This window comes from Malus domestica, chromosome 04 (genome assembly GCF_042453785.1).
Source record: "Malus domestica chromosome 04, GDT2T_hap1".
NCBI classification, from domain to species: domain Eukaryota; kingdom Viridiplantae; phylum Streptophyta; class Magnoliopsida; order Rosales; family Rosaceae; genus Malus; species Malus domestica.
In genome coordinates this window covers 31,289,248-31,316,136 of record NC_091664.1, presented here as the reverse complement: position 1 = coordinate 31,316,136, position 26,889 = coordinate 31,289,248, and the positions used below count along the sequence as shown (strand labels likewise).

General features: G+C 38.8%; 8 protein-coding genes across 9 annotated transcripts; 4 read left to right on the top strand and 4 right to left on the bottom strand.

The window, feature by feature from the left end:
• The first annotated feature begins 86 nt into the window (after positions 1-86).
• On the top strand, positions 87-2,321 carry LOC103408693 (putative 4-hydroxy-4-methyl-2-oxoglutarate aldolase 2). Its single transcript, XM_008347524.4, has 2 exons — positions 87-309; positions 1,548-2,321. Exon 2 carries the CDS (start codon positions 1,561-1,563, stop codon positions 2,059-2,061), a length of 501 nt encoding a protein of 166 aa, XP_008345746.1. The 5' UTR covers positions 87-309; positions 1,548-1,560; the 3' UTR covers positions 2,062-2,321.
• LOC103434374 (seipin-1) lies at positions 1,975-4,165 on the bottom strand. The gene is made up of 2 exons (XM_008372708.4): positions 3,500-4,165; positions 1,975-3,139 (listed from the first exon to the last, which is right to left on the bottom strand). Exons 1-2 carry the CDS (start codon positions 4,124-4,126, stop codon positions 2,384-2,386), a joined length of 1,383 nt encoding a protein of 460 aa, XP_008370930.3. The 5' UTR covers positions 4,127-4,165; the 3' UTR covers positions 1,975-2,383.
• A 4,704-nt stretch (positions 4,166-8,869) lies between these two features.
• On the top strand, positions 8,870-11,106 carry LOC103434372 (putative pentatricopeptide repeat-containing protein At3g49142). The gene has a single exon (XM_008372705.4). It carries the CDS (start codon positions 8,985-8,987, stop codon positions 10,992-10,994), a length of 2,010 nt encoding a protein of 669 aa, XP_008370927.3. The 5' UTR covers positions 8,870-8,984; the 3' UTR covers positions 10,995-11,106.
• Positions 11,107-12,448: 1,342 nt separating this feature from the next.
• On the top strand, positions 12,449-16,105 carry LOC103434373 (probable WRKY transcription factor 2). Of its 2 annotated transcripts, XM_070820096.1 has the most exons (6): positions 12,449-12,848; positions 13,514-13,639; positions 13,855-14,708; positions 14,802-14,960; positions 15,202-15,475; positions 15,581-16,105. In XM_070820096.1, exons 1-6 carry the CDS (start codon positions 12,582-12,584, stop codon positions 15,929-15,931), a joined length of 2,031 nt encoding a protein of 676 aa, XP_070676197.1. In that variant the 5' UTR covers positions 12,449-12,581; the 3' UTR covers positions 15,932-16,105. The 2 variants fall into 2 exon arrangements, with proteins under 2 accessions (XP_070676197.1, XP_017187259.3); XM_017331770.3 differs by having other exon boundaries at positions 15,202-16,105.
• A 297-nt stretch (positions 16,106-16,402) lies between these two features.
• LOC103434266 (protein METHYLENE BLUE SENSITIVITY 1) lies at positions 16,403-17,483 on the bottom strand. The gene has a single exon (XM_008372600.4). The coding sequence runs from the start codon at positions 17,052-17,054 to the stop codon at positions 16,719-16,721; it is 336 nt and encodes a 111-aa protein (XP_008370822.1). The 5' UTR covers positions 17,055-17,483; the 3' UTR covers positions 16,403-16,718.
• Positions 16,403-20,644, bottom strand: LOC103434267 (inositol diphosphatase DSP3). Its single transcript, XM_008372601.4, has 5 exons — positions 20,206-20,644; positions 19,643-19,736; positions 19,325-19,382; positions 19,172-19,215; positions 16,403-18,437 (listed from the first exon to the last, which is right to left on the bottom strand). The coding sequence occupies exons 1-5, from the start codon at positions 20,358-20,360 to the stop codon at positions 18,180-18,182; spliced, it is 609 nt and encodes a 202-aa protein (XP_008370823.1). The 5' UTR covers positions 20,361-20,644; the 3' UTR covers positions 16,403-18,179.
• A 2,213-nt stretch (positions 20,645-22,857) lies between these two features.
• On the top strand, positions 22,858-24,247 carry LOC103408692 (photosystem I reaction center subunit XI, chloroplastic-like). The gene is made up of 2 exons (XM_008347523.4): positions 22,858-23,290; positions 23,676-24,247. The coding sequence occupies exons 1-2, from the start codon at positions 23,123-23,125 to the stop codon at positions 24,165-24,167; spliced, it is 660 nt and encodes a 219-aa protein (XP_008345745.1). The 5' UTR covers positions 22,858-23,122; the 3' UTR covers positions 24,168-24,247.
• A 57-nt stretch (positions 24,248-24,304) lies between these two features.
• On the bottom strand, positions 24,305-25,631 carry LOC103434269 (CRIB domain-containing protein RIC4). The gene is made up of 3 exons (XM_008372603.4): positions 25,269-25,631; positions 24,946-25,101; positions 24,305-24,817 (listed from the first exon to the last, which is right to left on the bottom strand). Exons 1-3 carry the CDS (start codon positions 25,402-25,404, stop codon positions 24,519-24,521), a joined length of 591 nt encoding a protein of 196 aa, XP_008370825.3. The 5' UTR covers positions 25,405-25,631; the 3' UTR covers positions 24,305-24,518.
• Positions 25,632-26,889: the final 1,258 nt, after the last annotated feature.

The window sequence follows — 26,889 nt, the reverse complement described above, 5'->3', positions numbered from 1 at the left end:
TTTTTGTTAAAGTTAAAAAAAATAAATAAATAATGTAAAAGGAGAGAAAAATCCTCTTCAAATAAATAATGAAGGAAAAAAAAAAACAACAGACGAAAAAGACCGTATCTTGTACGCGCATTACAGCCTAAAACAGATATCAGATTCTCTCTCACCCTCAAGGCTTCTTCCTTTTCCTTCCTCTTCCCATGTTTATAGTGAGAGAGACGCAGACACAGACACCCACAATCATAACTCACAAGTGAACTGCTCAGCTGTGTTTTGGTGTCCTGCTCAGCTGTGTTTTGGTGTCCTGCTCAATCGTTCCAGGTATCAACTTTTCATATTAGCCGCCAGATTTCATCTCCTCTCTTCTCTTGATTCGTCTGATTTGATTATCCGATTGATCAAAATTGGTTTCAAATTCCAATTTCTTGTATTTCTCTGGCATACAGGCCGACCCGATATGAAAATTAATCAACTTTTTCTTTTTCTGTATTGATTTGGATCATCGGGTCGGGTGTCTTGCTTGGATTTGTATGAAAATTAGATTAAAACCAGCTTCTGTGATTAAGAATTTAATGAATGATTAATAGAGTTGAGCTTTCTGATTATCTTGTTAGTTCTGAATATGTATAATGATTCGAACAACATAAAGATCCAATCTTTGCGTGTGTTTGTGTGGATGAGGTTTGGTTTTTTTTCCGAGTTCAGAATGCATGTGTTATCTTATGAAAATTTGTATATGATTAATCGTATTTAGTTTTAACTTTTATTAGGAGGTTGAGATTTGTAATATACTGTGCAGTTTTCTGTAATTTGATTGAATCCAAACATGTAAGATTTACAAATCTTATCTGCCTTCTGTATTCTTGAAAATGGCGACTTAATACAAAATGCTGCTGGTTTCAATTTGTTTCCGGACTTCGAAAACCATGTCTGAGCTGGGGGAAAACGATGTCAGCGTAATTTATTCAAAGAGTACTATGCATCCTGTATTTGAATTCTTGAAAATGTTGATACTTTATTAGGTAATCATCTCGGGGGTCCTATTTAACCGATTCGGTCTTCTTCCACAGCAATCTTCGTGTTCCCCTGTATTTGTTGCGTATATTTTCCCTTTTTTGCTGTGACTGGCCATTGTTGTTTGTTGCAAATGAAATGAGTAAACCATTTTGAGCTTTTGAATTTTCTCATGTTGAAGGGAATTCTGCAGTGCTCCTCAGCTCTACGATAATTGGATTATGGGAGCGTGTGACTTGAACTATTAATGGGGTTTTAAACTATCCGTATCATGATTTTAATTTGCACAACTCCATTTCAAGCGCGGATTCTCCTACTGATGCTTTTGTTGATCTTAGTGTGTGCAAGACTAGCATTGCAATCTCTGCATTGTAACTGCTTTGTGTCTCATATAAAGCATACTTCTGTAACATTTAGTGTTTGGCATTCTTATATTTTCATTTCTTCCATCAAATCTCTCATGGCATCCTCTATGTGCTTTGCTATAACGTTTCCCGTGAAACCTTCTATCAGTCTAACACATCGACCCTTGTCTTGTCCTGAAGGTGCTGGGAACAAATGGCCTTGGTTACAACTGCTGAAGTTTGCGACGCTCACTCGCAGTTGATTGGAAGTGGTGATCTTCGGGTGCTTGAGCCAGCATTCCAGATATATGGCCGGCGACAGGTGTTCTCTGGACAAATAGTTACCTTAAAGGTATTTGAAGACAATGTCCTTGTTCGTGGGTTTCTCGAGGAGAAGGGAAACGGCAGAGTCCTTGTTGTGGATGGGGGTGGAAGCAAGCGGTGCGCAATATTGGGAGGCAACCCTGTAGTCCAAGCTCAGAACAACGGATGGGCAGGGATAGTGGTCAATGGCTGTATAAGAGATGTCGACGAGATTAATGGCTGTGACATCGGCGTGAGAGCTCTTGCATCCCATCCCATGAAAGCCAACAAGAAAGGGATTGGAGAGAAACAGGTACCGATAACCATTGCCGGGACAAGAATCTGTGACGGGGAATGGCTTTATGCAGACACCGATGGAATTCTGATCTCTCGTACCGAATTATCTGTCTAAACCTTAAACAAAGACCCTTCGGAAGGAAAATTTGTTTCCTGCAAACTGTTGTCCTGCAACGGTTGCAGAAACATTTTCTCCTTCACGAAGACGCAGCACGAAATGCATGTCTTTCTTTCTTTCAGTTGCTAAGCTGTTGTACCTTTGCCTCATTTTCCACACTTTCCAACTGTTTACTGTATTAAGCAACATTACGCGATATCGAACTCTTAATTATGTTTTAGTTGGTTTATCAATAATGATAATCATTTGATCAGTAACTTAGTCATGCGCATTAACACAAGGCAACAAGTTCATAATTTTTTACACGGTTTACATCGCCTTATAAACAGACCGATTCCGAGTCCCCGACTTCTTCGGGAGCAGCAACGCTTGCATCGTCTCTTGTAATGCTGATCGTTGAGGGTCCAGATGAGCCAACAGTTTCTGGCAAATTCAAATCCCCAGGTTGCAAGTAGATTGCCTTTCTTTTGCTTCTGCTTCGTTTCCATTTTCTTAGCAGCTCTTGAACATCCTCGCTCTCGTCATCTCTAGATATGGCTCGTGATCCCCTAGCACGTCGCCTCCGCTCTGCAGAGGATGATTCTCTGTTACTGCTATAACTCGGGACCTCAGCGACGTCCCCTGCTGCTGGGGTTGCGGCAGTACCGGCACTGATCATCGTCATGGGAAAGAAGAGTGGCCTGCAACAAATCATGAGAAGTACGAGGAACATAACATAAATGTATAGAGAGGTCCAGACGTAGAATGTCCACTTCCAGCTGCGCACCAATTGTTTAGTCCAAGGAAGCTGGGAGTTCATCACAATTTCAGCTTCGTACAACTGTGGAATGTACGACGTTCCGGCCCTTGGAATCAAAGTTACTCTTATGGCTTGAGTTCTTGGATAATGCCCTTCCTTGTTCTTGATTATTTGGACCGTTAGCTTCTGGGTTTCACCAGAGATTCCTAGCAGCAGAGGAACTCCCATCAGAAATGTTCGTGTGAGTCGAACCGGGAGGCTTCTAAATCGCAGCATGCAGGGCTGGCTTGATCTTGTAATTACATCACCGTTCACTGACAATTGTTCTGCACTCAACTGATGGCCATATCACCAATTAGTAATTAGTTAGTAACAAGCAATAATTTTAGTCAAATTATGATCAATTTCAGGTAATGTAACACTAGTCAGGCTTTCCCTCCCCTCCCCCCAAACTTTCAAATGTCGATTTCCCCACTAGAATTTTATTTCGACCAATTTTCCCCTAAACTATTATAATCGACCAATTTCTTGTACTGTCATGTTATTACTTGTGGTAGCGAGATACAAATTCAAGGAGAAATCGATGAAAAACACAATAGCCTTGACGAACATATGCGCGAACGAACGTCTTGCACAGAGAACTTTTGATGTAACACATCTAATACGTTAATAACTGAGAGATGGATAAATAGATACCTGAAAGACACCAATGTCCCTATTGAAATCAGATTCAGGCATCAAAAGCACCAAAGAGACATCAAAAGTGTGTCCAACAGGAATTCCCCTCACATACTTCCTAGAATATGAACTCTTATGTCGGTAAATATTATCAGCAGAACCAAAAGCAAAGACAGCCGTCGGATGAGGCTCCGTGTAATCGAAGTGCAGCCGTTCCCTGACGAACACCGGTTCCTCCACCCAAAGATTCACCAACCCAATTCCGAAAAGAGCGGATAAAAGCAAAACCATGACCAAAACCATGAAGACATAAGCGGCCCCGAGAAGCCCGAATCCGATCTTCTTGAGGAGGAGGGCGCTGCCGTAGGTGATGGTGGAGGGGACCTGGTGGACGACAGTTTCGACGGTTTCTTTGGCCTTCTCGGCTTGGTGGTAGGACTCGGAAGCGGCGGACAGGAGGGAGAAAATGGGAGTGGAGAGAGTGGCAAAGCAGTTGTAAATCAAGTCGATTTGTAAAGACGCAAGCTTTGAGAACCAATCTGTTGGTTTTGGTAAGCCATATTCATCATCTTCATCAAATGTTGGTGTCTCTGGCGGCAGCCGCGGTGGGTCGGTGAATGTTGAGTTGGGGTAAGTAGCTTCCATGTCTTTGAGAGTCTCTGACTGAGAGAGAGAGAGAGAGAGAGAGAGAGAGAGAGTGAGGGTGCTGTTGTAGCTTAGCTAAGCCAAACATGGCAAGAGGCAGAGCTCCAGGTGTGTAATGTGCATGAAAGGAAAAGACGCGACGTGGAAGTGTGGCTGTTTGAGAAGTTGACATCTGTTCTGTTCTGTTGTAGCTTAGCTATGTCATATATATATATATATATATATATATATATATATATATATATATATATATATATATATATATATATATATTTCGGATTTTATGTGCAAAAAGATTTGGTAATCCATTTATAAATTTTTCTTTCCAAAATGATTGATTACTGTATTCTATAAGCATGACTTTAGACATGAACACATCTTTGTACCATCTAAAGTCGCTTAGAGTTGGACATCTCAGATGGCTGAGTTGATCATGGATCTTAGAGGTGACATTACTAGGTGTTCCTATGAAGTGTTCTATGATTATGAAAAGGAGTGTGTTAATTGCGTCAGGGACGCCTTGTCCAATATGTTCATAAAAAATAAGTAATCCTTCTTCATCTTTTTTAACAACATTTAGGATTTCATTTATGGATTGTTCAGTGAGATGTTTCTCCCACCAGGAATGAAACAACAACTTGGGTTAACTGAGATTATGATTTGTGATATAGCTATTAGCAACCATAGAGATATGTTGAAGTTTATTAAGGAGTTCTTGTTCTGACAAACCATATATATTCCATTCATAAAGTTTATCAGAATAGATTGAGAATTAATTTTGAATATTCCTTTCTTCAAATTGAATATCAGGAGGAGTAGGTCTGCGATACCAATTTTTGGTAAGAGATGTTGGATTAACTCGTCTATTGTTAATTCTTTTAAGTTCAAGATTTTGAAAAGCTTGTTCAACTTTTCGAAGAGAATTTGAACCAGCTTCTGATCCAGAAGATGTAAGGGATGTTTCTGATTGAGATTCATCAGGATGGTTTATGGTTTGGACTGTTTTTTCTTTCTTTAATTCAAGTAATAACTGGTCAATTTTTTGACTTGTGGAAATTGAGGATGATTTCAAGGCTACTGCCTTTGAAGAGGATTCTGGGAAATTAACCAGAGGTTTTTCCTTGATTGTGGAGTTTGTTCGAGAAAGTTTATCAATTTTTATTTCAATGTTATCTAATTGTTAACCAATTGTATGGAGACTTTGATTAGTAAAATTGTTTTGTTCGATGATGGGTTTAGTTCCTACATCTTCTTTTGGGATTTTAAAAGGAGTTGCCGAAATTTGCTTATTAGCAGTTGTGATGAGAATGGTTTCTTGTGGTGGATGGCTTGAGGTAATAACCAAAGAAAATTACCAGAGTGCACCGGTGAGCGGGAATGAACTCACTTCACATGTGACGTTAGAGCATAAGCAAGTACAGAATAGTGAATTAAGAATCGTACCCTTTAAATAATCTCCAATACTAAGAATTGCCACGAGTCTTCAACGATAAGGAAGCTCAGCTAATAAAACATGGAGGGTGAAGACAAGACAAAGGTGAGTGGCCCTGTAAATAAAAATTTAATAGAAACCATATAAAACATTATAACCCCTTGCTACAACACCTGTATAATTTCCAGAAAATATCATAAATATACCACAAGACAACATCTCGTCAGCAATATCAAATAATCATGTGATTAATAACTCATACTAGTACGCAAGTCGAAGTCACCTATGGTGACTTGTACGACTTACCCATATCTCATCACATATTTCATCGCGTATGCTAGCTTATCGCATATTCATCATATATGATAGTTTATCACGTATTCATCACATATGCTAGCTCATTACATATTCATCACATATGCTAGCTCATCGCATATTCATCACATATGCTAGCTTATTACATATTCATCACATATGTTAGCTCATCGCATATTCATCACATATTCATCACATATGTTAGTTTATCACATATTGATCACATATGTTAGCTCATAAGTTGGAGTCACCTCTAGTGACCTGTACGACTTATCCGTATCTCCTCATATATCTCATTAATCATTGCTAGCATATAAGTCGGAGTCACTTATAGTGACATGTACGACTTTATTTATATCTCCCCATTTATCTCATCAATATACTAGCCGAAGTCACCTCACGTGATCTGTACGGCTAAATCAATATCTCATCAACATGTTATCCAATTAATATTTCATCATCCATATCTCATCAAATATCTCATCAATATACTAGCCGGAGTCACCTCACGTGACCTATACGGCTGAATCAATATCTCATCAACATGTTAGCCAATCAATATCATCCATATCTCATCACATATCTCACTACCATGGCGTGATGGTAGTGAGATATATATATATATATATATATATATATATATATATATATATATATATATATATATATATAACATGGCGTGAAATGCATAATCTGTAACGCCCTACTCCCGAACTACTTATTTTCGGAGATAATTATCAATGATAAGCCCAACTAGATACTAGTTTAATTAACTATCATTACTTACGTTTCCTTACTTCAAATTCCTGATTGTTCATACATTGATTTATGACCAATATTTAACCACCAAATCATAAGGTTAAATCTTATATTTTCCACCAATATCCCTCACATTACTCAATTCCCTAAACAAGGCCATTGTCTCTGTTATTTAGTCTCATTTATTATATGACTGCATCTAACGTCTCGTTAGATTGCCTATGTACCCTAAATAGGGATCAAGCCATTCGTAGTTCACAATAATTAATTGTAGGTAACATGCATAATTCACTTTAGAAGCATTTGAGAAACTATCAATTATATACCTATGATAAAAAGGAAAAGACCTACTCACCTGGAGTCCACGCTATGATTCTCTAGCACGCGCATCGAGGTGTCTCGAATGATTGGCGCCTGGAACAATTATAAAATCACATCTCAGAACTTTTATCAATAGAATACATAATTCACATAAAACACATCCTTAAGGACATTCTAAAATAGTTTAAGACTCATCGACCATAAGTCAACCGTCGATCAAATCGATGGTTGGGTCTACAACCTTGTAAACTCGCTCTGGAAGATCCACATATCAGATTTCCAATCTGAAACTTCCAAATATCCACATTATGCTTCTAGAATAACATACTAAAATTTCATTACGATCAAACGGTCGAATTTCCGTCAATTGCCCAAAACTAAGTGACGGTTAACAGTTATTTTATAAACTTACAAATCCAATTCGGGAAGATCATCGGATTCCCAATCCATAAGTTTCTATGATTCTCAAATATTACGTACTATAATGTATTGAAGTTTGGTAACGATCCAACAGTCGGATCATCGATTCATATCTTGACCTATTCACGTGTCGAAATGAAACTAAGCCCAAATAATGAAATTACGTCATACATATATCAATTATGAACCCAGGGCATCTAATAGTACTTAAACAAAAACATCATTGTCCCACAAGCCACGTGGCGCCGCACGCGCCGTCGCGGGTGGCGATTAGCCACCCCTACTCGCCAGAAAATTCAACTATTTTTAAAAATTCTCAAAAATTACAAAATTGAAGATCTCAACGAGTAGAGTAAACTTTATACTTGTGACCAAGTCCAATTTGGCCTAGAAAGGCTCCAATTTTGCTAAAACCATACGAAACCCTATAATTGGGTATGATTCGATTCGACCTCCAAACTTGCTTCGACGCCTCCACCACTGCTTGGGCTTTGTTCCTGGATTCTAGGGGAGTGTTTTGGTAGTGGTAATTGAAGGAAAACGTTTCACAAATGGGTGGATTTCGAGTAAGCTTCCCGCGGCACCCATCACCATTTTTGTACTAAAATACTATCAATTTCCCTCTAATTTTTTGGTGGAAGAAGAAGAGAAATGGCCAAGGTGATGATTATAAGCAGTTCATAGGTCCAATTCGTCGGAAAATTGGACGAGAAACGACGAGAAGCCGCCGGTTTGAAGACATGGGTTGCACGGGTCAAGGAAGACCTGTTTGGGTCCCCTCATTTTCTTCCTCTCACCTTTCCTCCTGCTCTCCTTCCTATTGGTTAGTCTTCTCTCCTCATCTTTTCTGATTGGGCAGCAGCCTTTCTCCTCTACTCTCTCTCCCGTCCCCCCTTCTTCTTCCTCATCTTCTTCAACTATTTTTAAAATCACTAAATGATAAACAAAATATATCATTATAAAAATGTATAAAATATATAAATAGCGACTAAACAAAAGTACTTCTCGGTTTTATAATTTCGTAACGTCGAGTACTTCAAGAAAAAGCTAAGTATTAATTCATACACCTCGCTATACGTTGGTCAACGGATGTCAAGACCTTCGCCTCTAAAGGCATTTTCGTACAATCACATTTTTAAAATTTATAAAAATGTAAAATTTGGGACGGATTGTCACATTTTATATTTGATTCCCACTAATTTCACTCTATCTAACAACTAACCATCTAATTCATTAACTCTTTCTACTAGAGATCAAATCTTCTACGTTCATTTTGAGTGTGGTCTCTCTATAACCTTGACCATTAACTGACACAAATTAAGTTTCTGAAAACAAAATAAAAAAAGTTTAAATTTATAAACACATGTTAATTAATTACGGGGCCACAAAAAATCACCCTCATCCTGTCAGTTGAATAAAAAAAAAAAATAGAAAAAGAAAACCATAGTCAGCAACGGAACTCCATATACGCACAGTCTCACTAAAGGAAGCGACAATGTTGGTCAAACGACAACGTTTCGGCTCTCCCTAGCATCATCTTCTTCGCCAGACGTCTCGCCGCCGACTCTGCTTCTGAAACATTTGAAATTACTAGACCCGCGTAATTAGCACATGATAATCTCCCTGATTAAGCAATGCAACACCCTTTCGTCCCTCAAAGCCGTACACGCCGCCGTCCTCAGAACCCACGACCTCCACCTCAACCTCTTCCTCTGCACCAACCTTATCGCCCACTACGCCTCTCTGGGCTCCCCCTCTCACGCTTACATCCTCTTCTCCGCCGTCTCCTCCGCCTCCGACGTCTTCCTCTGGAATGTCATGATCAGAGGCTTCGTCGACAATGGCCTGTATAACAAAGCCATTGCTCTGTACAGTAAAATGTGGGACGTGGGTGTTAGACCCGATCATTTTACTTTCCCTTTTGTGATTAAGGCTTGTGGGTTTGCTCGTAATTGGAGATTGGGTAAGAAGGTTCATGGAGATGTGATTGAATGTGGGTATGCATTAGATGTGTTTGTAGGTAATTCACTAATTGGGTTGTATGGGAAATTTGGGCAGGTTGAAACTGCACGGAAGGTGTTTTATAAAATTCCCCAGAGAAATGTGGTTTCTTGGAGTTCGATGATTGGGGTGTACGCGCAAAATGGGTGCTTTGAGGATGGGTGGGAATTTTTTTTAATGATGTTGAATGAGAAAATTACACCCAACAGGGCTTCCGTTTTGAACGCGATGGCATGTGTTTTTCAAGAGAATGATGCTGGTGAGGTTTGTGGAGTTGTGACCGATAATGGACTTGATTTGGACCGTTCAGTTCAAAATGCTGCAATGCAAATGTATGCACGGTGCGGAAGAATGGATATTGCTCAGGTGTTTTTTGATAGGATCAGTGATAAGGACTTGGTGTCTTGGTCATCCATGATCGAAGCATATGCGCAAGCTGATTTGCCTCTTGAAGCTGTTGAGCTATTTAAAGAGATGAGAGAGCAAGGGGTTCTCCCTGATTTAGTGGCACTTCTAAGTGTTGTTCGCGCTTGTTCAAGTTTAGCATCGTTTCAGCAAGCACGTTGGATTCATGGACTTGTTATTCGTAGCTTTTTCAGCAATTGCATTGCGCTTGAAACTTCTATAGTTGATCTATATGTTAAATGCGGAAGTTTGATGTATGCTAGAAGGGTTTTTGATGAGATGCAAGAAAGAAATATAATCTCGTGGAGCACCATGATTTCAGGATATGGGATGCACGGTCATGGAAGAGAAGCAGTTAACCTCTTTCATCAGATGAAGGCTCTTATAATACCAGACCACATTGCGTTTCTATCAGTGCTGTCAGCCTGTAGTCATGGCGGGTTGATTGCCGAGGGATGGGACTGCTTTAATTCCATGAGTAGGGATTTTCATGTCACACCAAGGCCCGAACATTATGCATGTATGGTTGATCTTTTGGGACGATCTGGTCGACTGGATGAAGCCTTTGAGTTCATTGAGAGAATGCCGGTAAGGCCAGATGCTGGTGTATGGGGATCACTTCTCGGAGCATGCAGAGTTCATTCAAATACAGAACTGGCTAAAATTGCAGCCGGACATTTATTTGAATTGGATGCAGAGAACCCAGGGCGATATGTTCTAATGTCCAATATTTATGCATCTTCTGGGAAACAGAAAGATGCTGATGATATTAGAGATTTGATGAAACAAAGAGGGGTGAGGAAAGTGGCTGGTCACACCAGTATAGAGATTAAGAACAAGGTCTACACGTTTGTGGCGGGTGATCATTCGCATGCTCAATCGGATTTGATCTATATGGAGCTGGAGAAATTGATAAACAGGATTCGACAAGAAGGGTACAAGCCGGATTTGAACTTTGTGCTGCATGATGTGGAGGACGAGATGAAGGAGAAAATGTTGTATGCGCATAGTGAGAAGCTTGCAATAGTTTTCGGACTGTTGAATTTAGGACCGGAAAGTGTGATCAGAATAAAGAAGAATCTGAGAGTTTGTGGGGATTGTCATACAGCTTCCAAGTTTATCTCCAAGGTTACAGGAAGGGAAATTGTAATGAGAGATGCTCATAGATTCCATCATTTCAAGGATGGTGCATGTTCTTGTGGGGATTATTGGTGAACATAAACTCATTAGCTTAACAGGTTGTGTTCATGTCAACCCGTTAAGAAAGTAGTAGTTGTAGCTAGTAAATTTTTTGGTTTAGTTTTATAAAAATACCATACTCGTTTAATGTTTACTTAGCGTTGGAAGGCAAACCTAAGCTTAGCGAGGTTGGCTAAAACATATGTTAATAGAGGAGGAATTATTACTCATTGTTTTGGACTATATAGAGAAAGCAAACCAGCTTCTCAAGATTTGTGGCTAGCCATTAGCATACCAAATCCCACGCTTAAGTCTCGAACTCCTAAAACATACCTATTACATTATTGAAAAAGAAATGCTAAAGCTCCCTATTTTATAATGTTAACACAAAAATTAACGTTAACCAATGAAAAGGTAAATAATTCATAGAAAGTCTCACTTTCGACATGGTCTCTTTAGCATTTCTCTTATCGAAATAAAACTACACTAATTACTGATCAATGAAGTAATACAGAAAATGTGCCAAGTAAAATGGATTTACTGTATTTGGTACGAGAATTAAGTAAATAATACTTAGCAAGTATTGTTGCATCATGCTTAACTTAAAAGGAATACAAGTAATAAATTAGATAAGGTTAAAACTTGAATAGAGTTTGACGGAAATATTTTCTTAGTCATGGATGGTGACAGAAAAACTCATAATCACTTATCCTTTGATTTGACACTAAAAACTAGATGTTCACTTTATCAAATCCAAATAGTATTTGACTATTGATCATCCAGTGTCCAAAAGTATGAGACTCTATAGTCGATAAGATAAGCGATGAAATTAAAAGATAATAATGCAATAAAAATAGTAGAAACTTGAAGGGAAAACAGAAATATTAAGAAGGTTCTTTCATTTTACCGTGAGACATTTCATAAACCTTTCATCATTTCGTATTTTTGATATAACTGTTTTGTAATATTGGTACGATAATTGTGTTTGAGAAATTCTTCTCAATATTTCTCAAAGAAAAATTGTAATTGAAATTTAAAGGAAGAAACGAAACCAACTTTATCTAGTTTTACGTGAAAAACATTGTAAAGAAATAACACGTATTGGATTTTGGGGGGAGTTTGTTGAAGTTCATGGTTTCTGATAAGAAGAAGAGATGTGTCGTTCCCGAAAAAAGCTTTAATCAGCGTCGGACTATTAACCCACCTCTCTCTCTCTCTCTCCCTCTCTCTCTCTTTCTCTCTCTCCTTCTTCTTCTTCCTCTCTCTCTGTGATAAATCCATTTGTTGTTCTTCTTGGAAACACACATAAATTTTGTACCATAAATATAGACATAGAAACTTGATCAAAAAAGCCTTTTCGTTTCCTGAGTTTTGAATCAAACCAATTTTTTATTTATTTTTAAATTTAATTTTCATTTCGATACAATAACAAGGAAGAGGTTTCAGCTCCGCAACCACGCAGGGAGGAGGAGCTGAAACCAAAAACCAGAGTCAGGGTTTTTAGAAAAGTCTTACAGTTAGATGGCGAGGCAGAGTCACAGCCTTGTCACTCTAGCAGGAAAATCCGACCAGACAGACAAAAAAATACAGTGTGTGTAAAAAAATAAGGGATTTTTTAGACTAATGGAGCAAGAAGACGACGCCGTCACGGAGAGCAAAGCAGACGGAGGAGGAGGCGGTGGTGGTAGTGGTGGAGCAGGGAGCGGTAGTAGCATTGCAGAGAGGAGGGCAGCCAAGTGTGGATTCAATGCGGAGAGGATCAACACGGTGCGTGTCAGGACAACCAACCCTTTGAATTCTCCGCCGGCGAGGTCCCCGTGTCTTACTATTCCGTCTGGTATCAGCCCCACGGCTCTGCTCGACTCCCCCGTGATGGTCCCCAATTCTCAGGTTTTTTTATTTTTTTATTTTTTATTTTTTTATCTTTGTTAATTTTCATGGTTTTTTTGTTTGTTGTTGTTGTGAAATTTTGGGTTTTTTCTTCTTTTGGGAGCTAAATGTATGTGACTGTATATTCTTCTGGGCTTTGATTAGTCCAAAAAACCGCGGAGTAAAGAATACTACGGAGCACCATAGAACTTTTCGCAGTGTGATCAAGGAAACGTATAACTTTGAATGTTTTTGGTATTTTTGGGTTTCTGAACGCCGTAGTATATCTGCATCTGGTTGCAAGCAATTGGTAGTAGGGTGAAAGTAAATGTCAAACAGATTAACTGTTTTTACTTCTTTTAGTATTTGGGTGCTACTCATTAATCTTTATTAGCTTATCTAACTAGAAAACTTGTGTTAAAAGGAACTAATTAACTTACCTCGTTCATTTATAATTTGGTTTTTTTCAGATTGAGAAGTAAAACATCTGAATTTGTCATTCTGCACTTTTGTATAAAAGTCTCTGCTTTGACATTGTTTGGTTCAAAATACAATCACCAAAAGCTACAAGGCATATCAACACTGTAGATGTTGAGAGTTGCAAAGTCCAAAGCTTTTTCTTTCCTTGTTATGTTGTCTAGGACTTCCTGCTTGATATGTGATCCTCGATTCTTGTATTGTTCTAGGCGCTTCCATCTCCCACCACCGGAACTTTTCCATTGCGTCCTCCCAATGATAACAGCTTGCTGCTGAAATCAGGAACTCGTGAAGATGATGGTTACAGGCCGGCCTATTCTAGTTTTGAAAATCAGGTAAATGCCTCAACTTTAGATGCGTCCTCATATCTTCAAATCATGAATGTCCAACGGTACTTGTTTAAACCAAAATGTCCAAGGGGGGAGTGATTTTGATAAGTTTCCCATGCGTACATATTTCGTGTCTGAAAGTACCAATAAATTATGTTAAGAGTTTTCTGTGAGGTTGTGTTTGCATGAGTTTGGTATCTTCCCATTGCGTTGTTCCTCAGGGATCTACTGTTGACTACCAAGCTCTTGTTTTGGAGCAACAACCAATGGAGTTTTCCAAAGAAGCTAATGCAACGGACTATGCTGTGGATCCGTCCACTGATGTTAGAAACATAAACAGTGGTGTGATTATGAATGCCAACAGCGCAGACTTGCAAATGTCTCATTCCAGCGCAGCTAGTGATCAAAACTCTCTTCCCAAAGAAGCGTTTCATGGGGAGGACATGGGGACCCATCAGTTTTCAGAAGGAGAGCATAAAGGGTCATACTCATCTGCAGGAATGGTAAGGACCTCAGAACACGGATACAATTGGAGGAAGTATGGGCAGAAACAGGTAAAAGGTAGTGAATATCCAAGGAGTTATTACAAATGCACGCATCCAAATTGTCAGGTGAAGAAAAAGGTGGAACGATCCTATGATGGTCAAATAACAGAAATCATCTACAAGGGAGCTCCTCATAATCATGCAAAACCTCAGCCTAACCGTAGAGCTGGAGCATCAGTTGGACCATCATTTTCTTATGATGACATGTCAGAGATGGGTGAAGGTAGTAGGGCTGCTGTCAAAGTTGAAGGTGGGCCAGTTTGGACAGATATTCAGTCCTGTAAGGATAGGAAAGTTGGCTACGATGGGAGGCCTGACGGTCTGGAAAGGACATCCTCAGCATCTGTTGTTACCGAGCTTTCTGATCCATTTTCAACTACCCAAGGAAAGTCCATGAATATCTTTGAATCAGCCGAAACTCCAGAGCTTTCATCCACACTTGCTAGTCATGATGATGATGATCGGGCCACCCAAGGAAGCATATCACTTGGAGATGATGCAGATGATGAAGAATCTGATTCGAAAAGAAGGCAAGTCAATTTCTGTTTATCTCAAAGGTATCTTTTTCCAGGAAGCCATGACTGAACAAGATTATAATCTTCTCCATTGGTTTTTGCTTCCAGAAAGAAGGAGAGCTGCATGATTGAAACAAATTTTGCATCCAGGGATGTCCGCAAACCAAGAGTAGTTGTCCAAATTGAGAGCGAAATTGACATACTTGATGATGGCTATCGCTGGCGGAAGTATGGGCAAAAAGTTGTCAAAGGAAATCCAAACCCCAGGTATGCTCTTCCTCTCTGTCACCCACTCATTTCATCAAACTTGTTAGTGTGGATCTCTACGGAGTTATGAACATAGAAGAGTTCATTAAAAAAATATAGAAGAAGGACAGAGGATGGCATTTTCATGGTGTAATTTATTTCTTCAATTAAGATATTAGCTCACAATCCGTATTTTCACAATTTCATTTGCATAAAGATTTCTATGTATCCGGTTAACTTTTTATCATTCTTCATCCTATAGGAGCTATTACAAGTGCACAAGTGCAGGGTGTTCAGTAAGGAAGCACGTGGAAAGGGCCTCCCACGATCTGAAATTCGTAATTACAGCGTATGAGGGAAAACACAACCACGAAGTGCCTGCAGCGAGAAACAGTAATCACATGAATTCAAGTAGCGGTAATGGACTCCCATCTACTGCCAATGCTCAGCCAGCTCTGGCATTACCTAGAAATACCAATATTCCAAAGCCTGAGACACAAGTACAAGATCTTGCACCTCATTTTGATAGAAAACAGGTATTCCATGACAAATACATGAGGACTAGTTTTCTCGGGAATTTCAGTAATGACATGAAATTTGGAGCTCCCTCCCTTTACCAAATGAAATATCCTCCTCCGCAGAATACCATGCTGTATGCCTCATTCGGAATGCATGCTAATCACAATGTGGCTCATCAGGCTGGTTCTGTTGTCCCAGACTTCCCAATTTCACTGCCTATGAGCCTTCCGCCATCCGGTAACCTCCCTCTCGCCAGTTATGGTTTCAACAACGGAAAATCAGTTTGTCCAGAACAGCCTTATTTTTCCAGACAGCAGCTGCAGGAGATCGATGTAAGATTCCTACAGCCTAAACAAGAGCAGAAGGATGATAACCTTTATGATGCCTGCTTCCCAACAATGGATCGGTCAAGTGCAGCATTGTCGTCGTCATCGCTATTCTATCACAGGGTCATGGGAGGTTATCCGTCATAATTTTTTCTCTTCTTTTTCTTCTAAAGCACAGCCGAGGCAGATTTTGGTTTCCCGCTCGCCTCGTTCTGGTTAAGGGTTTTATTTTCTTGCAAAATTTAATTGCAGACAGTTTCTTCTTCTTGTTTTCCATAAAACATCTTATAAAAATTCCCATACAAAAAGGTTTACTGGTTTCGTGCTCAACTCGATCAATCTTATAACAGTTAACTTTTCAAGTTGAAGTCTTTGGGGCAACAATATATACCACTCAGATAACTGACATATAAAAAGTCGACTTTCCAAATGCTCCAAACTGCATATTTCACAGATTCTATGCATCCCCAAATAGTAGGATTCTGATTTCCGCCACCGGAATCAAGGAGACTTCCGTTTTCCGGCGCCGGAAACAAAGACTGGAAAAGGGGTTTGTATTTGAAATTGTTGGAATCATTTAAACACAGCAACACAATAATCAGAGTCTTCAAACCACCATTGATATTTGATATGATATTCATTGATAACGATCAAAGATCAACAACATCAAGAAAGAAACTGATTTAAAAAGCACATGGAATCAATTCTCAAACATTGATTTGATCATCATCTTAGGCATAATAGAAAGCAAGACACATAAGCTATTATACATCCCATCATAAAATTCCAAATAAAGTACCCAAAATAACCTTAAACCCACTTCCCAACCATACCAAGCACCAATCCAGTCCGACCCCATTCTAGTAATTTTACCCCCCAAAGCACCGGTAAGGCCCTTCCTTTGGTTGATTTGAATCGATTTTGGACGGAAATTTTACTTCTTCAGGCTTCCACGGACGCCGGGGCGTGGCTTGTTAGCGTCCTTGACCGGCTCCGCCACTTGGGTGCTGGTGCTGGCGTGGCGGTTCACAATCTTCTCCTCCTCGAACGGGATCTTCGGATGCCGAGCTTCGTGGTGAATCTTGATCGACTTCACGTCCGGCGCCGTAATCTTACAGTGCGGGCACTCCATCTTCGCGTGTCCTCCCTTGTCTTGTCCGGTCCGGTCAGCTATCCCGGCCTTCCCGCCGCCGCGGTTGGTGGTCGCAGCATCGATCTTGGCGGCGATCTCCTTGGCCGTGTGCTTCTTGGGCTTCGCCTTGCCTGTCATCTTAGACGATCACTTTGATCGGACGGCGGAGATTAAAACCCTAACTCTAACAGTCGGACTCTCGGACGGAGAGGACCTTAGCCTTATGAGAAGATTGGGAGAATGTGTGTGGGTGCGCGGTTTTTATGGCTCAAAATATATATAGGGTTTATCTGTCTTTCACGATGACTTGGTGTACTCAGATGTACGTGAGCTCGGGTGACGTGCTCGGCTTTCATTGGTTCTTATAGTATGGGACTTGGTTGGATCAGCAGAGTTCGGACATATTTTGTAATTGGCTATTGGCGAATAAGGTTGATGATTCTTTTGACTCAAAACAAACGATTATTATGTCTATGAATTATAAGTTTTGGTTCTAACCACTTTTTTATTCGTGTCGATACCTCTAACCGGTATGTTTTGACGATTGTAATGTCAAATTGGATGTTAATTTTTATGCATTACAAATCTCTGAGTTGTTGCAAACGTTTTATGTTTCAGTTTCTCTTAATTTTTATGACAACTCAATCATCATAGTGTAAAATGTATACTAATTTCCTTGTGAGTTTTGCATTTTGTTAACATATATGCGCACAATAGAATAAACAAAATACAATGACGAAATTGACATTCGATGGAATATTAGCACAAACTAAAAATTTAGAGAGCTCAAAACGAAATTAAAAGGTCGAAGGACAAAGTTTCTTGGAGCATTGATGTGGAGAGAATAAGTCCAAACCTTAAGGATGCCCTTGAAATTATAAAACCTGCAATAGTCCAGCTTATCCCTTCAAAAGAGAGAGAGAGAGAGAGAGAGAGAGAGAGAGAGAGAGAGAGAGAGAGATTGAGAGGGTTGGTAAATAACATTCACAAAGTAGAAAGGTCTTTATCAATAGAGAGAAATTCTAAAAGAATAAACAAATTAGTAGTAGGAATCCACATTGTCCCAAGAGATGCCAATGGAAGACTAAATCCAAAAGAAATAGTTCCGAATCGATCTTTTACCGGAAGAAGCTAACGAGGATGACACCATGTACTCATATTATACACCACAGTGACAAACCGATGTATGTCTAAGTGAGACTAGTAGCAAAGCAGAAGGAAAAGAAATAAGGGCCCTCCAACTCCAATTCCGTAAGCTGTGTGTCAAACTTTCATGGTTTGGGGCTTCTGTAAATTGTCTTCTTTGTATAACAACCTCCTCTTGTTCGACCCGTAACCTTGATACTGGTAGATTATGCTGTACAGGCACTGCCTCAGCAGCATTATGTCAAATCCTTCTATAAACCTCAAATCTGTTGGTCTAGACTTCACGCCGGCAAAACGCTGGTACTCCTCAAACACAGAAGACAAACACCAATTCTGAAATTTTCGTAGGCAACCAACAAGGCAACCTGTCCGATGCTGTAACAAAGCAAAATTGCAAACAAAAGGTGAGAAAGAACTGCCATAACCCAAAAATTGTTACAATACTAAATGTTCCAGTCATTAACAAGAGAAAGTGCATATCGCTATATCAGTTTGAAATTCAAGGAGGCCCTAATGTGACACTAGTCCGGATATGTTATCTGTTGTTATACGAGGTTGTACTATTATGGAGATTTAGAGAAGGTTAGTGTTTTCCGCCTGTTCAAAAATGATTCCTGGCTGAAACCTAGAAACACAGATAAACTATATGCCAGCAAAAGACAAATTCTTTAAGGAAAGATCTCTCACTGATAACAAATACATCAGTAGTTAAAAGTACAGCATTCAGTTTCTGATGCTTTGCATGTTAAACAGTAAGAGCCTGAGCAAAGCCAGCCCGTTTTGGGAAATGACAGAGACTATTTTTCAAAAGCTGAATCCTATTTTCTTAGACATCTCGCCATAATATTAACAATGATCAACAACAAGAATGAAATGTTTACACTGTTTGAATAAAGAGAATCCCTATCGATCAAGAAAATAAAATCTCAAATCTAAATGAACGGTAATGCACTCTAAATTCTGTTCTTGAAAAACTAATTTTGATTTGTTGAACACTGAAATGAATGCTAAAATGACTTCTGAGGAAACAAGTAATGTAGCATAAGACACTGCATCAAAGTAAAACAAATTATGACAGGCTGATGATAGATAGAACTTATAAGACTTACCTTTCCACGCTTGCAGTGGATCAAAACTGGATGATTTCGCACATCTAGAAACACGAAAAGGTTACAGTTAGAAATTATGAAGTGTAATACTAAAAATTAAATACAAAGTTAAATATAAAAAAGAAAGGCAGAACTGCCATATTAGTCCGGTACCAATGAGGATTTTCAGAGCCTCCAGGATGGTATCCTTAAGAATAGATACAGAAGGCTCCTGCATATGGACATGGACATAAACCCATCAACACAACACATTATACAACATAGCCCATATCCCATCAAATGTCAGCCAAGCATGTCGTTCCCCATTCAATTAAAACGTAATAATTGTAATAATACATCTTAAATTTAAAGATGTGTGCGCTCGCGTAAGCATATATCAGGAGCAAACAAATATCATATATGAATCTCACAGAAAGATTTAAACTGATCAATTTGGACAAGCAATCACAGAAGGAGGGAGGGAGGGTATACCGTCTTCCCCTCAATTCCAAACTGCAGTAGCTGAATATTCTGAGACCGAAGAAACTCCAAATTCTCCTCTGGATACGGCTCGGGACACAAATATCTGCTCCAAAACCCAGAATTAATCACAATAAACGCTATATTCCCATTAAGGAAATTCATGACAATCCTTACAAAAACTTCAAAGTTTTTTGCTTTTTCTAATTCCTCTCTCCAGAAACAACTCAGACAACTCTCAATTAGTTTCTTGCTTTTCTTTCCCTCGATTTTCTTGGCAATCAAACGGTGTCCGAAAGTAAAAACAAATTCTTCAAACGAATTACAGACGTTAATCAGATTCTTCAATGCAGAAACAATTAATCTACGCTAAAAACTCAAAAACAAAGATTAAAAGATATTTATTTTCCAATATTTTCCGTTCTTTCTCACGTAATTCAATTTTCCGTCGGTTTTCTCAGCAACCAAACACCTCACAAATCGCAATGCGACCTTCAAACACACACACACACACACACACGGACCGATAGATGCATGCACACGAATAAAATGCTTATAGAAGATAAAGACTTTACATGATTGATCGGAGATTAAGCGATTTGAGGAAAGGAAAATTGGACGGCTGCGGGAAGCTGGATCTGAAAATGCCGTCCTCCACCATGGAGAAATTGATGGGTGGCTCCAAAACTTCGTCGTACTCGTCGTTCTTCATCTTCATCTGCTCTGTCATCCCTCTCTTGGTTCGTCTCTCTTCCCAAAATACGCGCAGAGACCAACACAGAATGCAGAGCGCAGGCGTTTGGTGTTACGAAATAGAAGAGGAGGAGGAGGAGGAGGAGGAGGTCATTGTTTTGGAAGGGGAAAAGAAGGAGGAAATGACGCCGCTGAGGGAGGGGGGTGGAGGTTTCATGTTTTCATGTGAAAGCGATTGGATTTTGATTTGGATTTGGATTCCAACTTTTCTTCCAACGTGTTCGAGGTTCATGTGGACTTGTCTTCTCATCTTCTGGCACCTCTTATAATCTTTTTTACCTCCATTTTTTATATTACAAAATAATAATTTGACTCGAAAATAATTTTTACATATATTTTTTTAATTTTTAACTGTTGAATCGAATGAATTGAACAAAAATTAATAGATAAAAATTAACAAGCGCGTGTATGAGGGTAAAAATTGGTGTGTAAATATCACTTTCTTTTTGTATTTTTGCATAATTTTTAATTTTTATTGATTTATTTAATCTCGTAGTCAAAAATAGATAAAAGAAAGAGAAAAAAAAGTGTGAAAATTAGTTTCGGTTTTGACCCTTGTTAAGCTTTTTTTCTTGCTATTATTTTTATTTTTATTTTTGTTTGTTGGTTTGTTTTTAGTAAAGCCATAATTTGGGAGGGTGTTAGGAAGTTTCCATTGGTGTAATTCAAAATCCACCATTCATTAAATTTGAGATGTCTCAGGATTTATAGAAAATTAGTTTTTTGGCTAAACAAATTAACCATACCCACCATTCAGTAGATGTCAATTTTTTATTTGTTTGGTTTACAGGTTACTAGCAGAGAGCGCACACACTTTGTGTGTGAACAATTTCTCTTAATGATAATTATTGTTTTATCCTTCTTATGTAAATATTGCGTATCAAAAGTAAGGGTAAAATTGAAAAAATAGGAATATGATTGTCATTTTGTCAAAAAGTACAAAATTACTATTTTGCCTTCCTTTTGTCAATAATGTGTATCAAAAGTGAGAGCAAAATAGAAAAAAAAGTTGACAAGAAGGATTTTCTTAATAGTATTGATATAGATAACAGCCAAATAGCTATGCATATTTCAACATAATTGATTTTAAATATTATTTTTCGAAATTAAAATAATTTGAAATATCGTGTTATGGACCAAAAAAAAAGAGAACTTAGACAAATATAACATTGATGACGGCAGTAGAAAAAAATAAGGATTCCCAATGGGAAGTTGGGATAAGGTCGGACTGAGTTTAATATTTGATCGTTTCCAAAACTCCACATAGATATGAACAACATATGGTCTGCGCTTTCAAACATGTTAGTCAAAAGGATATTATTCTGTCGACAAAAGTCCATTGCATTAAGTCGGGAAAAATTGTCAACGAAAGTTAGTTGAGTTGGTAAGGATCGTTCTTTTTATAAGATAAACGTCTAAGTTTATCTTGTTGCTTGCACTCCTCTTGGTGAACGATCTGTAAAAATCAAATAAAGGCTAAGATCCGCTCTCTTAGTTCTTAAAAAGACTTATGGTATGTCCAAAAAATAAAGAAAAGTTTCGTGTCATTTTCGTTGAGATTCAATGGATTTCTTCATCGCCACTCTTTTTTGATGGAAGCATCATTCATGTGAGCTTTCTGTGGCTGGTTTTTGAATTTGGACAATTTTAGTTAATAAAAATAAAAAAGTTGGTCCTTAAATAATTAAATTTATTTTTTTAGAAAAGAGTATTGTTTTTTGTCTGCCTTCCCCATCCCATAACCTTCATATCCCCTCCTATTTTTGTGATCACGGTTAAGCTACGTCAACATTTTATATTAATTTTTTTATAGAAATAATAAGACAAAAAGTAATGGGAGTATAAAATGTTAACGTGGCTTAATCGTGATTACAGAAATAAAAGGGGATGTGAAAAGTATAAAATGAGGGAGGACAGACAATCCAACTCCTTTTTTTCAACACGATATAAAGTTGAAACCCTCCCTCGTGAATTGATTGATTTGATTCAAACCATCCAAATGTGACTTGTCAACACACATTCAACATTCAACTATTAAAGCATGCAGATTGCAACTTTTCCTCACTTTGCTTGCAAGTTGGTTAAGTGGTTCCTTTTCATTTTTCTATAGTTAGACGCTTTCTAGCAATTTTAATGAAAACTGTGGATCATCAACGGTCAAAATAGGTTGTATTGTGTGGGAACCTTCTCAAAACTCATTCATTGTAGCTCATTGTTGCGTTTGGTTTAACGAGTCACCTGACATTATTATTCATGTCGTTCTTGTACTATTAGTATATTCAGCTATTTGATCTTGATGTGTCGGTGGAGAGGGGGAGGGGACTGTTTCTACTTGGAATTTGAATAGAGCGCACATTCAGCTGTTAAATGTTTAAAATCTTTGTATCATAGATGACCAGATGTCGAATAAGACGTGTTGTGGGTCCAACCCAACTTCCTATCACAAGAAGCCCATGCAATCAAAACGTCTAACCAGGACAGTCCAGCCCAAATCTAAACCAATACCAAAGCGAAGGTAAAGTCCTAGCCCAACTAATTTGGAAACAAAAGGGGTAACGTTGGATAAGGGATAAGGTTTTGGCAACACCTCATCCAGTGGAATCAGAGGGGTCTCTGACCACCACAACATCTCACTACATTTGCAAAATATACTTACTTGCCCAATATCTGCTCTCTCTCACTCTCCCATTCTTTGGTTACAACTGTGTCTGTGTATCTTCTGCAGTTGGTGCAAAAGTGATGGCCTCAGCTTCTCCAATGGCCAGCCAGCTTAAATCCAACTTCACCTCTCCGATCACCACCAGACCTGCCTTGTTTTCTCCCAAAGGCCTCTCTGCCTCCCCACTCAGGCTCTTCCCTTCCAAGAGACTCTCTTCCTTCTCCATCAAGGCTGTCCAATCTGACAAGGTACTTTTACTTCTCCTCATCATGCATTTTCACTTCATGCGTGTCAGTATTACTATCCTCGACTATCGCTAACAAAACGTACTGACATGTTATTGATACCTTATTAATGACGCGTCAGTCATTTTAACCGGCGTTTTGTATAGAGAATATCGGATATGAATATACTTCTGACCTATTGTATGATTTAGCACAGTAGCACTAGCCACTAGCCACTAGGTTTAGTTGTCTTATATAAGTAGGAAGTTTTAAGTTAAACTTTCGTAAATAGTTAACAACTTAATTATGACCTACTGTATGATTTAGCGCAAATACTAATGTCAATAACAGCTCCCTGAGTTTAATGTATTTGTAATTTTATGGTATGATGATTGAATCAATGTTGCAGCAAAATTTCCAAGTGATTCAACCCATCAACGGTGATCCTTTCATTGGAAGCTTGGAGACTCCAGTGACATCAAGCCCTTTGATTGCCTGGTACTTGTCCAACCTCCCAGCCTACAGGACAGCAGTCAGCCCACTTCTCAGGGGTATTGAGGTGGGCCTGGCCCACGGTTTCCTTCTGGTAGGCCCGTTTGTCAAGACTGGCCCATTGAGGAACACCCCCTATGCTGGGGGAGCTGGCTCCTTGGCTGCTGCTGGTCTTGTGGTCATCCTAACCCTGTGCTTGACAATCTATGGAATTTCCTCCTTCAAGGAAGGAGAGCCGTCCTCCGCGCCCGCTTTGACATTGACTGGCAGGAAGAAGGAGCCCGACCAGCTTCAAACCGCGGAGGGATGGTCTAAATTCACCGGCGGCTTCTTCTTCGGAGGCATTTCGGGTGTCACTTGGGCCTACTTCCTCCTCTATGTTGTTAACCTTCCTTACTTCTTCAAGTAGACTTGCTTCTTTTTATCGAACTGTAATCACTCATGTCGTGTATGCTACATTGTTTGTGAAATATATTTTATGTTTCATCACTTTGTCACAACTAACCTAATGCACTTCAAATTACCATAAATTCACAATTTTAAAAATGCCAAAAAAGTACGTGTGTATGTATATGTATAAGTATGCATATCAGATATCAGATGCCATATAATTAATTACAAACCCATAGATTCATCATTCATTACAGCATTCAAGCTTCAGAAAAACCATACTGGAAGATGTACGTAGCGGGGTAGACAGAGAATTCGATTTCAATTTTGATATCCTACGAACCAAACGAACCCTTGATCTTAAATATAATCACATCATCCCTCCACCACTCTTTTCAACAAATTTAGAAGAACCATGGACAAGAGGTGGTATTGCAGCTTCAGATTGTGAGGGCACAGAGAGCTCAAATTGCCTCCAAGAAACAGGGGAAACAGAGAGCAGATCAGGCGATACGAGATTATCCCAGCCCCCAAAGGGGTCAGTTGTTGCAGAGGCAGCGGAAGCTGAAGTGGAAGCGTCCCAACCTATGTGTGTCACATGTTTCACATCCGTTGGACACCCTATTTCCATATCCATTTCCAGCACTTCTTCCATATCATCCTTGTAAACTATCAAGGAAATGGCCACAAGAGTAAGTAAAGATAAACAAGATCTGTCGAGGGAGTAGTCACATTGGCTAGAGCGGATGTTCTCCCCAAAACAATGATAACCAAATCACGCATTCATTGAGGCTTACCAAATTGCTGAGAGAAGTTCTTGAAACCCTTGACGAGCCTATGAATACCGGTTGATATGTTTGGTTTCGGAAGAGCCAGGGATCTAAACGAGTTCTTCATGCTTTCGCCCGTTAAGCTATCTTCTTCATCTTCTTCCTCCTCAGCTTCTTTAGTTCCTTTTCAGAAATCATCAAAATAACATGAAAACATAAGCTAGCTAGCAAATTAGAGAGAGAAACACACTGCATGGAAGTACGTATATATATATGAGAGAGAGAGAGAGAGAGAGAGAGAGAGAGAGAGAGAGAGAGAGAGAGAGAGAGAGAGAGAGAGAGAGAGAGACTTATTGGAGACGGCTTTGTGTCCGGTTTTGATCTTCTGGGCGGCTGCTGCTTCACGCCGGCAACAGCAACGCTCGATTCAGAAACGCAACCAATTGCGTAAGGAAGAAGAATGAATCTTTCCATTCTTTCTCTCATTTTCCCATCAAACAACGCAAACAAAAAGAGAGATGGAAATGTGGAGAAATGGTGGTTGGGAAAATGCAAAATGGGGAGTGGAAAAATGGTTTGTTATAGCAGAAGGGTATGCGATGCACTGGCTTTGTTATCAAGTCACAATAATTTTACGTATGAAAAAGTCAATCTACATACGCAAGCATGTTTGGTAGCGATGGAGAAGATAAACACAAATTAACATTTGCAATACTCCAATTGATGGTTATGTTTGGACGTGATTTAAACATTAATTAAGTTGGGTTGAAAAGTTTAACCTAAATAATTTACATATAATTCAGATAAACTAATTAAATGTATACTTTTGTATACAATTACTCAAAAGTGGGTAGGGTTCTCCACTTCACTTACCTCTCTTATAGATTAAGCTACCAAATTCCACCTTTCTTTTTCTCTCTTCTCTCCTTTTCTTCCGTTTTCTTAATTTGGACTCTAGCCTCATGTAGTGCATACCAAGGGATCTTTCTTATGCATAAGCAGAGAAGGAGTTGCATAAAAAGGGAACGCTAAGGTGACAGTGTCTTAAATCATTCATAGGATGTCATGTAAGAAAATTAAAACACTTGACGACAAGTGATAGATTTGAGACACTGTCACCTTAGCGTCTCTGTTTTATGTAATTCTCTCTCAAACAATGTTGATGGCCAGGAATATCAACTTGGGTTATTAGTATTACTTACAAGTAGGGCATATAATATATGAATGATTGCAAGGATAGATAATACAGTCGTTGAGGGAAGAAAGTACGTTGTGTCACCACCAACCTTTATTTATTTATTTTTATTTTTTTGGTCAATTTGCTCATACCTTCTGTCCCTGCCTCTGGTTGCAAGACAAACAGCAATCAACAAACTCCGAGGCTGACTCGAGCATCGTTTGGCGTGGAACCAAAACAACAACATGAATCCTACAACGTCATTATCATCGACTTTGTACAAAGTCTTTCGTTAACTTTAAGTACTTCATCGTACACTAGGCCTTTGTCTTACCAGTATAATCTACACAGGAGCGGAGATCATGTTTAAAATGATGAAACGATAAACGAATCTCACAATTATTTCCCTATCTGAATGCTGATGAGAAGCGTATTTGATAAAGTTGCGACAATCAGTGCAAATTCCAGAAGCTGTACTGATGATGCCATAGGCGATTGCAAGCCCTTTGCGAAAAACGAAAATGAATTTCGAACAATATTTACGTAAAACGCAAACTTTTTATATTTTGCGAAATATTTTCAGCAAGTGTTAAGAATTTTTTTATAAGGCATTTAAAATTGAGTTTACCATTTATTAAGCCACAAATGCACTTTTGATAGAATATTTAATTCAAAACAAACAAAAATCATGAGTGTTAATTCACGTTTTTTGTTGCAAAATGTAAATTTTTTATTTCTTGATATATTTTTCGGAGCATTAAGGAAAACATTATAAGGCATTTAGAATCAATTTT

Bases quoted from the DNA above. Each gene is read 5' to 3' on its own strand.
- LOC103408693 (XM_008347524.4), top strand. From the start codon at position 1,561: ATGGCCTTGGTTACAACTGCTGAAGTTTGCGACGCTCACTCGCAGTTG.
- LOC103434374 (XM_008372708.4), bottom strand. From the start codon at position 4,126: ATGGAAGCTACTTACCCCAACTCAACATTCACCGACCCACCGCGGCTG. The intron at 3,140-3,499 runs GTATCTATTTAT...TATGGCCATCAG, and splicing joins GGGACATTGGTGTCTTTCAG to TTGAGTGCAGAACAATTGTC.
- LOC103434372 (XM_008372705.4), top strand. From the start codon at position 8,985: ATGATAATCTCCCTGATTAAGCAATGCAACACCCTTTCGTCCCTCAAA.
- LOC103434373 (XM_017331770.3), top strand. From the start codon at position 12,582: ATGGAGCAAGAAGACGACGCCGTCACGGAGAGCAAAGCAGACGGAGGA. The intron at 12,849-13,513 runs GTTTTTTTATTT...GTATTGTTCTAG, and splicing joins TGATGGTCCCCAATTCTCAG to GCGCTTCCATCTCCCACCAC. The intron at 14,961-15,201 runs GTATGCTCTTCC...TTCATCCTATAG, and splicing joins AAAGGAAATCCAAACCCCAG to GAGCTATTACAAGTGCACAA.
- LOC103434266 (XM_008372600.4), bottom strand. From the start codon at position 17,054: ATGACAGGCAAGGCGAAGCCCAAGAAGCACACGGCCAAGGAGATCGCC.
- LOC103434267 (XM_008372601.4), bottom strand. From the start codon at position 20,360: ATGACAGAGCAGATGAAGATGAAGAACGACGAGTACGACGAAGTTTTG. The intron at 19,737-20,205 runs GTAAAGTCTTTA...GTTTTGGAGCAG, and splicing joins CTTAATCTCCGATCAATCAT to ATATTTGTGTCCCGAGCCGT. The intron at 19,216-19,324 runs GTACCGGACTAA...TCGTGTTTCTAG, and splicing joins GGCTCTGAAAATCCTCATTG to ATGTGCGAAATCATCCAGTT.
- LOC103408692 (XM_008347523.4), top strand. From the start codon at position 23,123: ATGGCCTCAGCTTCTCCAATGGCCAGCCAGCTTAAATCCAACTTCACC. The intron at 23,291-23,675 runs GTACTTTTACTT...TCAATGTTGCAG, and splicing joins AGGCTGTCCAATCTGACAAG to CAAAATTTCCAAGTGATTCA.
- LOC103434269 (XM_008372603.4), bottom strand. From the start codon at position 25,404: ATGAGAGAAAGAATGGAAAGATTCATTCTTCTTCCTTACGCAATTGGT. The intron at 25,102-25,268 runs GTCTCTCTCTCT...ATTTCTGAAAAG, and splicing joins CACAAAGCCGTCTCCAATAA to GAACTAAAGAAGCTGAGGAG. The intron at 24,818-24,945 runs GTAAGCCTCAAT...TTTCCTTGATAG, and splicing joins GAACTTCTCTCAGCAATTTG to TTTACAAGGATGATATGGAA.